General features: G+C 44.9%; 1 protein-coding gene across 4 annotated transcripts in view; it reads right to left on the reverse strand.

Moving 5' to 3' along the window:
* PCDH15 (protocadherin related 15) overlaps positions 1-16037 on the reverse strand; it is a 638687-nt gene that overhangs the window by 62651 nt on the left and 559999 nt on the right. For all 4 annotated transcript variants that reach the window (XM_058421490.1, XM_040070932.2, XM_058421489.1 and 1 more), the window contains 2 exons: positions 12692-12832; positions 10344-10456 (listed from right to left, as the gene is read on the reverse strand). In XM_058421490.1, coding sequence (XP_058277473.1) covers positions 10344-10456; positions 12692-12832 — 254 coding nt within the window. The remainder of the gene's footprint in view (positions 1-10343; positions 10457-12691; positions 12833-16037) is intronic.

Here is a 16037-nt window from a genome sequence, read left to right on the forward strand (position 1 = left end):
GAACTTCCTAGAAAAACTTAGAGGTAATGAATATATGGAACTAGGTTTTGGATCATGCAATATAACAGGGATCTCCTCTTTTTTTCACTGATGGAAAAATCCCCTTTTACTCAAACACACATGCAGGGAGCAGCTCCCTCTGCTCCCACAGTTCTGTGTCAGTGGTTGGAATAAAATTCCTTGCTGCTCCTTAATCTATTAAGCTTTAAACCCATTGCTATGAAAAGCTTTTAAATGTGCATTTTACCAATGCAAATGCTAATCTGAGGGATTAAACAGCTGCCAAAAAGGCAGGGAAATACAGGGAAAGACAGGGAAAGACAGGTGAAAAAAGCTGCCAAAGCTGGAGGTTTTTTGATGAGGTCAGAGAGAAAAATGCCCTTTTAATGCTGCATTATAGATGATGTTTTCTTTGTCTTCTAAAGGGGTGGGAGTGGAACAAAAGCCCTACATTTCATTCCCAGCACAATTCCAAGATATTTCTGCAGTGGGAATGACCTTATAGCTCCCTCTGTCAGTGCTGAATCCAATGGATTGATAAATCAATAATAATTAGTGAGAGGGTTTGCGTTTGCTCTGGAGGGAGGGGGCAGAACAGACTCCCCCCGTGGTAATTGCTCTGATTTCATTCCCTTCCTTTGATTCCAGGGATTGGGAACAACAGGACCAAAGCATCTGCTGGAGTAAAACACCCAGCACATCCCTTCAGAGCATTCCTCTGGATTGTGGAGAAGCAAAGCAGCAAAAGATGAGCATCCAGCTTCCCACATCCTGCTCTTTATCTTGTGCTTCCAGCTCTAATAACCTTTCTAAGGGAATAAATTCCTTATTTTTCAGTCTTTGAATGGCTAAGATGGAAATTGGTGCCTTTTTCCTGTCATATTTTTTGAAGGTGTTTTAGGGCACAGGCAAAAGTGGTTTTATGCCATAAGTTTGTGTCACTGGATTATAAAAGCTGGAATTTTTGTGGGAAGAGGGAATCAGGAGAATCCAGCCCAAGGCACCCAGAAAAGGATATTAAACCCCCACGGGAGTGGAAGGGAATTTCTGTGAGCTCAATACCACTGTGGGGCAGGGAGGGTGATGGGATTGGTTTGTCACTGTCACCTGGGTGGGGCTGGGGTGTCACTGTCACTGTCATCGGTGTGGGTTGCTGTATCTCTGCCTCCCAGCCCAGTGCTGACTCCACAGAACCAGAATTTGCATCTCATGTCAGTGGCAGCTTGGATTCGGGAAAATGTGTGCGATTTTCGCTTTGGAATCACTGGTTTAGAGTGATTCTTCTGCTGGTACTTTATTTGGTTCGTAATAAAAAAATAGCAAATGTGGTTATAAAGTTAAATTACTTATACAGCGGGTACTGAAGCAGGATTTGCCATGGAAAAATTAGGGAGTGAGTTACCAGGTGATGACAGGAGAAGGATCCTTTTCCCCCTACTTTTCCTTGTGCTAGTAGTGCTGATTGCATTTTATTAAAATCCTTTACTTCTTTATGTCAAATGAAAAGCAAACGAGAATTTTAAGAATTATTTTCAATGGAACATTCTGGTGAGATGTTTCCTGGGGAAGAAGAAAATACAGGGAGCCAGATCCTGGCAGGGAATCTGTGCTTGGAAAAGCTGAGAGTCAGAGCTCCCAATACCACGTTAATGAAATGCAGGAATAAACCACTCTGGGGGTGTGGATATGGAAATTATCCATAATTTTAGTATTAAACCCTATTGGCATCCAGCAATGTGTTATCCTTCCAGCCATGTTGTCCTGGAATTTATCCCACCAGTCTGACCAAGGGTGTGACTGCGCCCCACGTTGTGCATGGAGGAAATTTTTCCCCCCTTTTTTCCCTTCTGCAGGATCCTGACAGGAATACTCCTGCCTTCATGGCCTCGGGCTTAATTTGGGAATTGGAGAGATAATGTGAACGCAAAGAGATCGGGAGAGCAGATCCTGACATTTGGGTTAAAATCCAATAGGTTAAGACAGGATCACTGGAGCAATGTCCAGATTCCCTTGTCAATTGTTTCAGAGATAAATACCATGGGAAAGTCAAAGTGCCTCCAACCAATTTGGGATTTGAGACAGAAAGGCAGGATATCAAGTCCAGGAAGGAATATGTGACACTCAGATGATAAAATACTTGATAAATACATCTAATTAAGAGATAATTATTCTTTTCCAGGAAAAAAGAAAAAAAAATCATTGCTTGGAACAAGCTGTTCAGGTAGTTACTAGGAAAGCAAAATCTTGATAAATTGATGGCTTATTGCTCTAAAACTTGATAAAATGATGGCTTGCCCTAAAATGTGTCCAGGTCTATCTTTTTTTTTTTTGATCAAGCACAGGAAGCCACACTAGTTTTCACGTGCTGGTGAAAGGATTAAAAGAGCTGCTACGGGGATGATGGAATTCCAGACTGGTTTGGATTGGAGGGGATCCTTAAATCCCATCCAGTGCCACCCCTGTCACAGGCAGGGACACCTTCCACTGCCCCAGGCTGCTCCAAGCCCCAAAGTCCAACCTGGCCTTGGGCACTGCCAGGGATCCAGGGGCAGCCACAGCTGCTCTGGCCCTTTCACCACCCTAAGAATAAAAATACCCTCAATGTCAATCAAGTTGAGGTGAACAGTGTAATTAAACAGCACTGAAACTTAATTTCTGAGGGGCTTTTATGGACCTCCACAAATTAAAATATAAATATATAAAAATATTTTCTGTTATAATATTCTACATAAATAGATATAAAATATAAAGTCCACAAAGCAGAGGCAACTGAAGTTGCTCATATGGAGTCCATTCACATCCCACTACTAAGCTTCAGCTCTAAACCAATTTTCCAAATTATTATTGGGTTTGCTGGCTTGAAATTTAATTTTTTATTAAATCTCGCATTCATGCTTTTGGAGATAGACAAGTTTCATGGTGAATTTAAAGCATATTGGCTATCAGGCAAATTGAAAACAGGGCTGGGAGTGATGTGTTTAGCACAGGGAAAAAGAAAAAGTAGAAAAGTAGAGAGGAAAAGTTAAAATTTCACTTGGACACTTCCAGTAGTTGTGCCCTGCAATGGTTTTGAGATATGCTGTCCCTTTCCCACTCTGATCAAGACACAGATAATTAAGATATAGCAAATGCAGAGTTTTTTGTTTTTTTTTTTTAATTTGTATTTATTTTCAGTATTTTTGTGCACAAAAAATGTGTTTATTTCAATCCTGTTCTTTTTTGTAGTTGCTTTGTTTATTTTCTGAGGGGCAAACCCATTCTGTGGTTTCATACTCAAAGAAATCAATGGGGTCTCTCCTGGTCTCCATCCCATCCTGGATCCTCCCAAGATAACCATTTATTATTCCTGTGGAAAAGTCAAAGTGAAACAAAGGGCCAAAATGCCACATTGCTGTGATGGCCATGGAAAAAACCACCGTGGAAATGGATGAAACGGTGGTCTAGGAATACATTAAAGTTGTCATGATCAAAGGGTGGTTGTGTGGAGAAGGGAAGATTAAAATTCTGGATTAGTCTGAGGTGGGATGGGATTAAAGTGGGTATTAATTGTGGTTTATCTCTAAGATTTGTGGGATGCAGGGGGATTATCATTCATTGCAAGGGACCTTTTTACATCCAGGGATGGGATGGATGTGGATCCTGGGCATGTGAGTCTTGGGAGGAATCAGAAATCACAGATTTGAGGAGGTGGTGAGTTCAGAAGTTCAGAGGAACCATTTCACTGAAGATGTTTCAAACATTTCAAAACAATTCCAGGGCAGGGAACGGAGCTGGGGAAGGGGCTGGAGCCCAGGAGCGGCTGAGGGAGCTGGGAAAGGGGCTCAGCCTGGAGAAGAGGCTCAGGGGGAACCTTGTGGCTCTGCACAACTCCCTGACAGGAGGGGACAGCCAGGGGGGGTCGGGCTCTGCTGCCAGGGAACAGGGACAGGACAAGGGGAAACGGCCTCAGGCTGGGCCAGGGGAGGCTCAGGTTGGACATGGGCAGGAATTTCTCCATGGAAAGGGTGCTCAGGCCTTGGCAGGGGCTGCCCAGGGAGGTTTGCAGTGCCCATGGCTGGAGGTGTTGATAAAATGTGTGGATGTGTGTTACCCTGGTTTTTCTGAGTTTCTTTATTAGCCTTTTGATTTTCATAAATGGAGTCAGATCTTTTAGTTACTGTAGAATATTAGAGCAGTTTTTCTACCTTTCCCACAGAAGTAATATAAACAAATCCTTTGTTTTTCATTCTCTGTCCTTTGTTTGCATATTTCTAACCTGAAAACAATTGTAACTGACAATTCGTCTGGCCACTGAGGCTGAGGGGTGGAAACCCCAAAAAGCCAATCTTCTGCTGGACCCACAAATGTATAAAAAGTAAAAGAATAAACAAAAGGCTCTCTTCTCTCCGCTCTTTCAGCTGGGAGCTGGATCAGAAGAACCTCTGTGAAAATCTCTTGTCTGCGTGTGATTGCTTTGTGTGTCTCGGTGACAGATGTGGCACCTGGGGACATGGATCAGTGGTGGGCAGGGCAGTGCTGGTTGATGGTTGGACTTGATGATCTTCGAGGTCTCTTCTCTTGTGAGATGCAAATTCCAAATCTATGTTGGAAGCTCCAGCTTAAGTGTGATGAAAACATTGACTGCTTTTACCCCCACATCTCAAAAACGCTGCAACTAGAAGGTTGCCTGTGGCCTTCCCTTAATAAAATGTAATTTCCATCCTAGTAAAGGTGGGAAAAGCCTGGATATGCTGGGAAAAGGATGATCCAAATGAATGCTCTAAATCTACCAGCATTAAACAAAACATTTTGAGGGACAAAACACTTTTGAGAGACAAAAACAGTCCCCTGTGGACTCTGACAAGAAAGGGAAAAGGATTCCTGAGGGGAAAAATGATCCCTAACAGGGGGAAATCCCAGGGAGCACTGCTAGGAGAAGAAAAGTGAAACTTGAGCAAACAGAGGTTTAAAGAAAAGCAGCTCAGGAGCAGCCTGATGGAAAAGCATCTAAGGTGGAAATGATATCCTGGCAGTGTCCAAGGCCAGGTGGGACAAGGCTTGGAGCAGCCTGGGATAGTGGAAGGTGTCCCTGCCCATGGCAGGGGTGGCACCGGATGGCATTTAAAGTCCTTTCCAGCCAAAACCATTCCGGAATTCTCTGATTTATCGAGGCCTCAGCCGTTCACAGATATTGAGAACCATGGAATATCCCAAGGTGGAAAGAACCTCTCTTTCTAATTCCTGAGCTCCAACCCAGAGCACTGTGGAGGCTTTTTCCACCTTTCTGAAGGAAGCACCAAATTACAGAAATCCCAGCCATGGAATGCCACCCTCTACCCTCACTGTCACTTTGCAGGGTTCCCCATTCTCTATTTTCCCAATGAGGAAAACTGAGTGAACAGCAGGAAACCAGGGAACTGGGTTGAAAAACTCTGGGAATAATTGACTCCTGATACAGCTCCATGATTTTGTTTCGTGAAATCCTTTTGCTTGGATGATGTTTGACTCCAACACTGAAGGATTTAATTGGGTGGAAAACATTACAACGTCTCTTCCACCGAGGGAGAGCGAGCTCCACGTGTCCCCCGATCTCCCTTTTCAGGCAGAACACATCTCCACAGCAGCGCTGGTGCTGGGAGAGAAATAAAGCTAAATAGAATTCCACACTACATTTACATCGAGTTATAGCCTGGAATTCACAGCTTCCCGTATTTCCCCATAAAACCTCGGATTGCTGGGCAACTGGACACATCTTTTCCGACAGGTCGGGGAGCTGTAATGCAACACTAACAGAAGCTGTAAGTCTGCAAAATTCCCCACTTTTCCTGTTCTGGAATGACTGAACACCTGGTTAATGTGCCCACAGGCATTAATTAGGAAGCAATGATGCTGCTCCCGGTTCCCATTCCATTCCCTGCTCCAGCAACACTCTGCTACGAGCAATGACCTTCCCCTTGCAGAGGATGTGGAATTTATTAATTAACACAACACCAAAAAGACCCCAAATCCCTTTCAACTTTTACTGTTTTAAATTGAGGACGTGCTCATAAAGAGGACAGGCTTGCTAAAAATACCTCTTTATATTCATCTGAGGTTCCAGTTACATCTGGTCTCCACTGTTTCATAGCGCTACTAATTAATATCTGTTAATTAAGAAATGAAAGTGCTGCCATAAGTTGTTGTGAAGTAATGGAAACTTCTGGACCGAATCCTTGATCCAGAGGTGATCTGGGTGAAGTCAGAACAAAAGAAAGAAGAGTTTAGGAAAGGGGCTCTGTACGGCAGATTCGATTTTCTCAAAAAATCAATTTATTTGGTTCATTGGGCTTTAACCTTCTTTTTTTGGTTGTCCAGAGGAGCTGTGGCTGGAAGCATCCAAGGAGTGCTGGACAGGGCTTGGAGCAGCCTGGAATAGTGGGAAGTGTCCCTGCCCAAGGCAGGGGTGGAATGAGATGAGCTTCAAGGTCTCTCCCAACCCAAAGCACTCTGGGATTCCATGGGTCTTTATCCAGAGCCCAAAGCAGGATGAGATTAAAGCCAGCATTAAAAACTTTAATAAATTGTGTGGATTGTCTCGCCTTGTTTGGGGCAGGGGTGTAGAAAGCCTCCCTATCTCCACCAACCCACTCTCCAGGCTCTCTGGGCTGCCACACGGGCTGGAGACACTGGAAGTGTCCATGCCTTCCATCAGTTCTGCAGAAAACCTGCAGAATCTGACTGACAGCCGACACCCTTAGGGAGATGTGGTGACAAAAGCAGAATCAGCCGTGTCCTTCACTGGCACCAAAGGTCAGCTGGGCTCTGAGGTGGCCCAGCCATCTCCAATTAAATGTCCACACACTCCAGCACTTTGATTCTTTGGGATTTTTGCCTCTTCACACTGTGTTTTTGTGGAACAATGCCTGGCTCTGCTTGTCAGGCACTGCCGCCATCAGCTCTCTGCGAGTCATCCTTAACACCCACGGCAAGGACAGACAAGGACCCACACTGCTAAAGCAGTTCCGCTCCTGGGCTCCACAGGGAAGATCCAGCCGGAGCACTGGGACCATACAGGGCTGACCACAGAGTCACTAGGGTTGGAAAATCCCTCAAAGGACATCCTGTCCCACTGGGAACCCAGCAGTGCCCTGCTCCCCACTAACCACATCCCCAGGTGCCTCATCCACACCTGTTTTGAGCTCTTCCAACGATGGTGACTCCACCCTCACTCTGGCCATCTCCTGCCAAGGCCTGAGCACCCTTTCCATGGAGAAATTCCTGCCCATGTCCAACCTGAGCCTCCCCTGGCCCAGCCTGAGGCCGTTTGCCCTTGTCCTGTCCCTGTTCCCTGGCAGCAGAGCCCGACCCGCCCCAGCTCCAGCCTTTTTCCAGGCAGTTGAAGAGAGGGAGAAGATTGCCAGGCTGCTGCTCTGCTTCGAAGAGGGAGTGAATGCTGGGGTGAGAAACATCCCAAATCCCACCCGGCCTCCTCTTCCCAGTCCCCTCCAGAGGAGCCAGGGATGCAGAAGATCCCCTCTGATGGACTTTAGGGGGATCTCTCGCAGTCATTAGGAAGGAACTATATTTTATCCCCTACTTATCGTAAATCAGCAACTCCATTCTATATTTTCTGGATCTCAGAGCCCTCAGCTGCCCTTTGCAGTTTGATACGGAGAGCACAGCAGCATTTAGAAGTCTTCAGAATAATTTACAATCCAAACTAAGAAGGCGAGGGGAAAAGAGACTAATTAATGCGCCCCAAATGATGCAATAATGCAGCGGGAGAGCCGGTGAATAAATACCAATCTGCCTTCATCTACTTCACTGGTGTCTCCTCTGGAAGTCACTGTGAGACACGGATAACGATCAATCAAAGTCTCCCTGGGTGTGAAGAGGGCTCCAAGCGGTGCTGGTGTTCCTCTGGCTCCGCAGCTCTGAGTGGCACTTTCATCTCCCTTTCTGCTCATGCCATCTGCTCTCTCTCTCCCTATTTTGTATTTATTTCTGATTTTGTAGCACAGGCTGCAGCTGTATTCTGTAAACCTGTTCGACTGTGACCTTTCCCTAAATACACAGGAAGGAAGTTTGTAAACCAGCTTGAGAACAGCGCTGGAATCATCCAGATTATGGTAATTAGACAAGCAAAGATCAATACTAATCCACTGTAAAGCCACTAATTCTCAATACATCTGAAATACAAGCACTCACATCCAGCAGTTTTTCATTTTGCAAGGGGCACCATTGCTCTGTGCTGCCTTTCACCCTAAAGGTATCCCGTGTTAACTGGAAAATGAGGTCCTGTGACACCTGCCAGTTCCAGCTTGCATCACTGCCAACAAACCAAACACAAAGCACAGCTTGCAGAGTGTGACAATCCCTGAAAACCTTAGGAATCAACATTAGTCCTGCTCCCCAATGTTTGAGAGTCTCATAGCTGAATCAGAAACTTCTGGGGTTGTTTTGATTCCATTTTTGACATTGAGGAAAATAAAGAAGTGCCTTTGCTGTCCCCAAAAGATTTTAAGAGCTTCTTAACACTGTGCAAAGAATTTCCCAGGAATGGAACAGGTGCTTTGGAAAGGGAAACCAGGCTGTCCAGATAACCCTGAACAGTTCACAGCGACACGAAGACAACCTGGGCTATTCAGGTGTTGTCATCAAAAGGTATTATGGGCTACGAGTCATTTTTACTGCAAGAGCTCTTCACTGTAGTGAAAAAACATTCCCAGGTCCTGGGATAAAACTGGAGCTCAAGGCAGGCTCAGGAGTCCCACAATCCCAGAGTGGTTTGGGTTGGAAGGGACCTCAAAGCCCATCTCATTCCCACCCCTACCATGGGCAGGGACGTCTTCCACTGTCCCAGGCTGCTCCAAGTCCCAAAGTCCAACCTGGCCTTGGACACTGCCAGGGATCCAGGGGCAGCCACATCTTCTCTTGGCACCCTGTGCCAGGGCCTCACACTCTCCCAGGGAACAATTCCTGCCCAACATCCCATCCATCCCTGTGCTCTGGCAGTCTGAACCCATTCCCCCTTGTCCTTACACTCCAGTTCCTGATGCAGGGTCCCTCTCCAGTTTCTCTGTATCCTTCACACCCTGGAAGGAGCTGTGATGTCTCCACACAACCTTCTCTTGTCCAGGCTGAGCAGCCCCAGCTCTCCCAGCCTGGCTCCAGAGGGAAGATGCTCCAGTCCCCTCAGCAATTTCTGGGCCCTCTCTGGATGTGCTCCACAGCAAATTTGCTCCAAGAGACATCAGCCTGCCCTGATCTGAATTTCCAGTCACAAATGGACATGTTTTTATTTGCTACATTGCCCAAAGTAATGCAGCAAACACTGCACACCTCTGGAGATACCTAAGGAACTGTAGGGAGCAGCAGGAATAATTTCTCTCTTGAGAAGAATCCTTCAGCAAAGGATTATTATTGGATGCAAAGTTTGTCATTTTGCACTGGTCCTTCAGACTTCACATTTGTTCCACGTTAAATACAAAATGAGAAGAGAGGCATGTTTTTACTATTTTTCTCTTCTTTAAGTGAGAAATAAGCTAATACTCCAATCATGAGGACAAACAGAGTGCAGATAACAAATTCTTGTCTAAATTAGCAAAGCAAGCCCATCCTTTAGGGCTTACTGAGGACAATTTATGTTCAATTTCTGATTTCTGATTCCCTGCTGTCCTTGGATTTGGAAGTATCCATACAAACCCCACTATATTCTGCTGCTGATTATGTCACTTCAGTGGCATAGAGAGAGCACACTGCAACTTCTTGATGTCTTGAAGCTGCTTGCCCTGATTTTATCACTTCCTATTACTGCACAGATGCCAAACTCATGAACAAATTCTCTGTTACAAAATTTAATAAACTAATCAGCCTGTGCCCCACTTTTTTTATCAATTTTAAGACACTGAGGTTTATGATATTGCATTGTCAGAGGGTAAACTTATGAAATCATGTCTCTGTGTTGATAATAACCATCACCCGAACTTCTAACACTGAGGAGGTCGAGTCTGAGTTCTCTCATGCCTCACACAAATGGTGCAGAGGATAAAAAAATGCCTCACAGAAACGGTGTAGAGGGTCAAAACACACTCCAGGAAACTTAATCCAGAGCCTTGGTGATCCCAGTCCCTATTTCAGGGCAGGAAATTTGTTTATCCAAATGACTGATATTTTCAGCACCTTCTGAGGGGAAAATTTCAAGCAAGCCTTCCCTCACCATCACCGTCAGCCCAGATCTTTCCAACTGGTGACATCCTGTTCAGACAGTAGAATTCCACCACAACAGAGTATTTTTGTAGATCTATTTCAGACGAGCCTCGAAGCAGGACTTTAATTTGACTTTAAAAATAACCAGTTTTAGGGTGAAAGAATGAACTCTTTACCTGTATTCGTCCTGTGTGAAGCGTGGGATGACTGAGGGCTGCAGCACCGCAATTTCCACCGTGGTGGTGTTGAACTTCACCGGGTCCCCATCGTCGTAGGCAATGACCACCAGCTGCAAACAACACAGAAAATCAGGCTCTGACTGCACAAAAGAACATTTTTCATCCTGACTTCCAACAATTCTGGTGTTTGCAGGGTCTAAAAACCCACACATGATTTTCTTTTGCTGCCGGTCACGCGTTGTGTAAGAACAAAACACAGAGGGACAAGGTGACGGCCATCCTCAGGTTGAACCCCTGCTAGAAAATTTACAGAAGCACGGTAAACTGGAGGAATTTCTTCCTGGAAAGGGCTGTTAAACATTGGAATGGGCTGCTCAGAGAGGTCTGGAGTCCCCATGTCTGGAGGTGTCCAAGAAACCGCTGGACGTGGCACTCGGTGCACCGGTGGGGATTGGTCACAGGTTGGACTCGATGATCCTGGAGGGCTTTTCCAACCCCTGTGATTCTGGGATTCTGTAACTCCCAATAAAACAAACAGGAGAAGCCCTGGGTGAGAACTATCTGTTGCTGACGTTAATATCTAGAACTAAGGGCTCACGTTAGAACTCATGTTAGAACAGAGAAATTACCATTACTTCCCACCCCCCTCCAAAAAGTCCTCTGCAGAAAAGAGATGCTCAAACATGGGCAAGACCAAATTATCCTCTTTTAAATGAGGCCTATTATAAATATTTTGATTTTTAAAAATCTTTTCTCGTGTCCATTTGTTCATTTAATCTGTGTTTTTGTGCTGGCACAAGCAGGTTCATTTGTTTGTAGTAGCTTTCACATGGAATCTGCTTGCAAAAGGATGCAACTCCAGACCACTGAAGAAGGAGTAAGGGGCATTTTTCCAGTTTTCTCCCTTAATTTTTCCTTATTTCTGGAAGTTGCTATATGAGGCAGGTCTGAACCTCATTCTAGCAGAGCATTTTCAACACATTTCTGCCAGTCCAAGCTATTCCAAAATAACCTCTTCTTTTTTTTTTTTTTTTTTTTTTTTTTTTTTCTTCCCCCATCCAGTATATCACGAAAGTCACCAGTGCAAGATATAACTGCAGAAAATATCCAGATGTTAAAATAGTGACTGGAAAAATTCCCAGAGCATTCAGCAGCAGACACAAGCCCAGTGGTCTCGAAGCAAATACCAACTCTAAGTGTTCCCATCACTGATTTCAGGAGCCTTCTTTGCGCTTTTTTTCCTTAGAATCCACATTTTCTGAAAAGTAATTACTTGCTGAATGTCCCATTTACTGCCCTGATATGAAGCAGTGTGGGACAGATCCCAGCTTTGGAAAACAGCCCCACAAAATAAGTACTAAAAAGTAAAAACAAGTGCAACAACAGAAAAGTTCCACTCTGGTGGATGTTAAACAAGGAAAAATCCTCTTCTCCCTTGGATTTTGTTATACTAATTAGAAACTCAAAAGGACTTTAATTAGCACTGTCCTAAACCAGGGACTGCTCCAGCTCAAGTAGCCCTTGATGGGGCACTCAGGAGTGGAAAACAGTGGGCAGCTTTATTCCTCATAATGGAAAGTGTGCAAATAAACCTCTCTTTAGCCCTCATTTCAGAAATAAACAACAGAAGGAAGAAAAAAGCATCTCAATGACTGTAAGGAAGTTTCCAAATACAGAAATTACATCAAACCCAAGATATCGTGGGTATTATTTCTTCTTTCCTTACTGACCCACTTGTATTTTCATTTTTTACTATCCCCTCCCTTCATGGATCTTACAGGGCAGGTGTTCTGCTGATTTAGGTTAAAATCATACCTCAATCCACACTGATTCACTCCAGACTTTTCAGGACCAGTGACAACAAAATGGCAATTTAGGTTTCCTTAAAATCAACATTTTTACATTATAACACTTGTGAACTGGAACTCCTGAACGACCCAGCTGTGCAGTAACATTTTTACAAGATATCTTCTTACAAAGGTCACCCCAGATTCTCACCAATAGCCCTGCTGAAAGTGAACTTGGGAAAAATGAGGGTTCCCCAAGCTGCCTCTGTTTCCCCACCCTCCCAACAGGTGCAACCACATCCATTCAAGACATCCCTGAAATCACAGTGGCACAAAACACATGCCAGGAGAAAAGGAAAGAAACAAAGGAACAAACAGAATTGAAATTTTGCACGGAAATCCAGTGCAAGGTTGGACTTGATCTGGGAGGTCTCTTCCAACCTCAGTGATTCTGGGATCTTTCTGTGCAATACGAAAAAAACAAAGGAGAACCACGTTGGCGAAAGGAATCCCAGCAAATCCAGGGAACATTTCCTGGCACTGCAGCTGATTTTGTACCTTGAACACTGTGCTGGGCTCTTCATTGAGGTTCACTCGGGTGACGACACGTCCAGAGTTCTCCTCCACGTCAAAAATGCTGGCACTGTAGGGGAACTGGACAACATCCACCTTGTAGCGGACCCGACTTGCTGGGGTGCCCTGCAATGCAAAAAGAAGCAAGTTTGGGTATTTTTATGTTTTTACACAACTCCTGAAGGATTAAAATGCAACATTGGTAAGGTCATCACAATCAAAACTTGCTGTTTGTCCTCCTCAAACCTGAGCAACCCATTCAATCCCACCAAAATACCTTCCATGACACCTGGGAAAGAAGGAAGGAAAATCACCAGAGGTTTGGAAAGAAAAGGGCTGAACCCCTGCCTACTTGACTCAGAAATGTTTTATAAAAACTGAAATTTTTAAACATTAGATGAGCATATCTTAAGGCTGGTTAAAATACTGTTCAAATATATTTGGACTTGCTATAAAACTCAAAGTTTAAGAAACTTATGAGGGGTTAAATAAAATGCCTTTTTGCAGATGGATTTTAAGCAGCCCCATAAGGAACAATCCCCACGGTTCAGACCCTGCTTTGGTGACAGGGACCCAGCCCAGGCAGCCCCTGGGCGTGCCACAAATTGTCTGAAACACCAAAGCAAAAGGGGGATCAGAAGCAGCACTGCCAGAGGGTTGAAGAGAGGAGTTTTTCCCATCAGTATCTCAGCATTTTCTAATTGAAAGCTACTTACCCATTTAACAGTTTTAGCACCACCTGCCTAAAAATAACAATTATTGGAAGGATGTAGTTTCTCAGGGTACCCATTATTTTCCAACGATCCCATTTTTGAAAACACCTCAGGGGTCATTCCATCCAATCATTAGAGCAGTGCTCCCGAGGCCAGCACTGACCCATGTCCCCAAGTGCCACCAGCCACATCTTTACTGAACACCTCCAGCCATGGGCACTGCAAACCTCCCTGGGCAGCCCCTGCCAAGGCCTGAGCACCCTTTCCATGGAGAAATTCCTGCCCATGTCCAACCTGAGCCTCCCCTGGCCCAGCCTGAGGCCGTTTCCCCTTGTCCTGTCCCTGTTCCCTGGCAGCAGAGCCCGACCCCCCCTGGCTGTCCCCTCCTGTCAGGGAGTTGTGCAGAGCCACAAGGTTCCCCCTGAGCCTCCTTTTCTCCAGGCTCAGCCCCTTTCCCAGCTCCCTCAGCTGCTCCTGGGGCTCCAGCCCCTTCCCCAGCTCCGTTCCCTGCCCTGGACACGCTCCAGCCCCTCCAGGGCTCTGTGGCCCAGAACAGACCCCAGGATTTGAGGTGCCAGCAGCGGGGGACAGGGCACTGTCCTGGGCCTGCTGGCATCCAATACATGATGGAGATTGTCCTTAGCCCACTTCTTGTTGCTGACACATTTATGGAAACATTTTTTATTTTCTTTTATGGCTGTAGCCAGGGGAGTTCTAGCTGGGCTTTGGCCCTTTTCTTTCCACACGCTCCAGGGAATTGGATCTCCTGGATGTTTTATCTCTGCATATCCTGTAGGGTTTTGTCTCTGCAGAGTTTCATTTCCTGGTAGGTTGAAGTCCCACATGAGAACCAGGGTTTGCAATGGGAAGACTTCTCCCAGCTACTTGCAGGATGTCTCCTCTGCCTCCTCATCCACGTTAGGGGGTCCAGGAAAGATTCCCTCTGATCCTCTTTGCACACTAATATCTGAATGATGATTTCTCCAGGACACCAAAATCTGGACACACAAAGATTTGGGACATTTTACAAAATTCCAACTAAATTATTTGCCAAATATGTTGGGAGTAGATTCAGAGAAACACTTCTGTCCTAGCAACAGCATGATTTAATTTTCTGAAAGCCTCTGAGTCTCAAGCTCAGATCAGGCTTTGCCCTTTACATTGTGTTTAAACAGCCCAAACATCATTAATGGTGGATTGCTGGTTTTCACCTGCATTCAATAATGTGCTTTGTTGAGATTGGGAATATATCCTATATCCCATGCCAGCCATAAACTACATGGAAACAGAACATTTCCTTTTGTAAACAGCAATGGAAATGGCTACAAAAGTGATTTGTGCTCACTAAATGCTATCATTTTGCTGATCCAACAGAAGTCATTTGAGTGTGGCCTCTTGGAGCTCTCCAAGGAATTCCAGCCTGGGCAGGGCCTGTGAGGCTGTCAGCAGCTTTAATCATCCCAGCTGTGTCTGCCAGGCACGTTCGAGTGGTTAGCAAATTAATAAATGATTGTGCTCGTAGTTAAAAGCACTTCACACGTGCTAAAGAGGGCAAATCCTAGAAAAAGTGAGAAATTTCTGGGATCACGGCATAGCAGAGTTCATTATCAACTTCCCCCCGGCATTCCCTGCTTCAGTCATTTTTCTTCAATGTTATCATTAAGAGAAAATTACCTGCTGCAATCCAGCCTATTTGGGCTCGGAGTAATGGCCTTAAAGTTGCTTGGAAGACTAAGAGTCCTCATCATCATTAAAGCTCCTCACACCAGGTAATTTGTGATTAAATAAACAAAAATCTCATCAGGTTATTGTTGCTCCTGATGTGATTATCAAGTACACTTCGCTTCTGTCACTTCAGAAAAATAACAAAATCGGGATTTACTTTTTATTTATGTTATTTTGGCACTGATGTAATTAGAAAAATCTCCAGAGAGATTTCCCGGGGAAATCTGTTTAGAAGTGAGTTTTAATTATCTGAAATATTAATCATCTTTCACCTCTGTTCTAAATTAATTTAGATGCATTATTATGTCTGCAGCAAAACCTGACTCTAGCTGATAATATTCCCAAATAAACCACAGAGCAAGGATTGCGCTTGGCAGGAATCACATTCATTCTCTCCAAATAAGTTTCCCTGAGATTCAGGACTAACATGAAACTTTAAAAAAAGTTCATCCAGCTCCAATTATTTCTTCCATGGCTGCATGATTCCTTAAGATTCCATCAGCTCGGGGGAAATGCCAATTTATTTCTGACACAGGTGACAGCTACAAACACGTCCCCATCATTGGTGAGGCTTCCCCTGGAAAAAGGTCCTTGCATGACACACATGTGCACTCTCCAGATAACTCCCAGCAGGAAAATTATAATGGAATAAAGCTGGGGAAAACGAGGAAAAAGGAAACACCATAATCACATTGTTTCAGCAAGCAACTCAAGAGAAAGCCCGGAATTGTTACTTCCACTCTCCAGGGGAGGAAAGCTGGAGCACCTCTGCTAGGAAGACAGGAGGAGACAATTGGGAATGTCCAGCCTGGAGAAGAGAAGGCTCCAGAGAAATGTTAGAGCTTCTTCCAGTGCCTAAAGGGGCTCCAGGAGAGCTGGAGAGGGACCAGGGA

Source organism: Hirundo rustica, chromosome 8 (genome assembly GCF_015227805.2).
Source record: "Hirundo rustica isolate bHirRus1 chromosome 8, bHirRus1.pri.v3, whole genome shotgun sequence".
NCBI classification, from domain to species: Eukaryota; Metazoa; Chordata; class Aves; order Passeriformes; family Hirundinidae; genus Hirundo; species Hirundo rustica.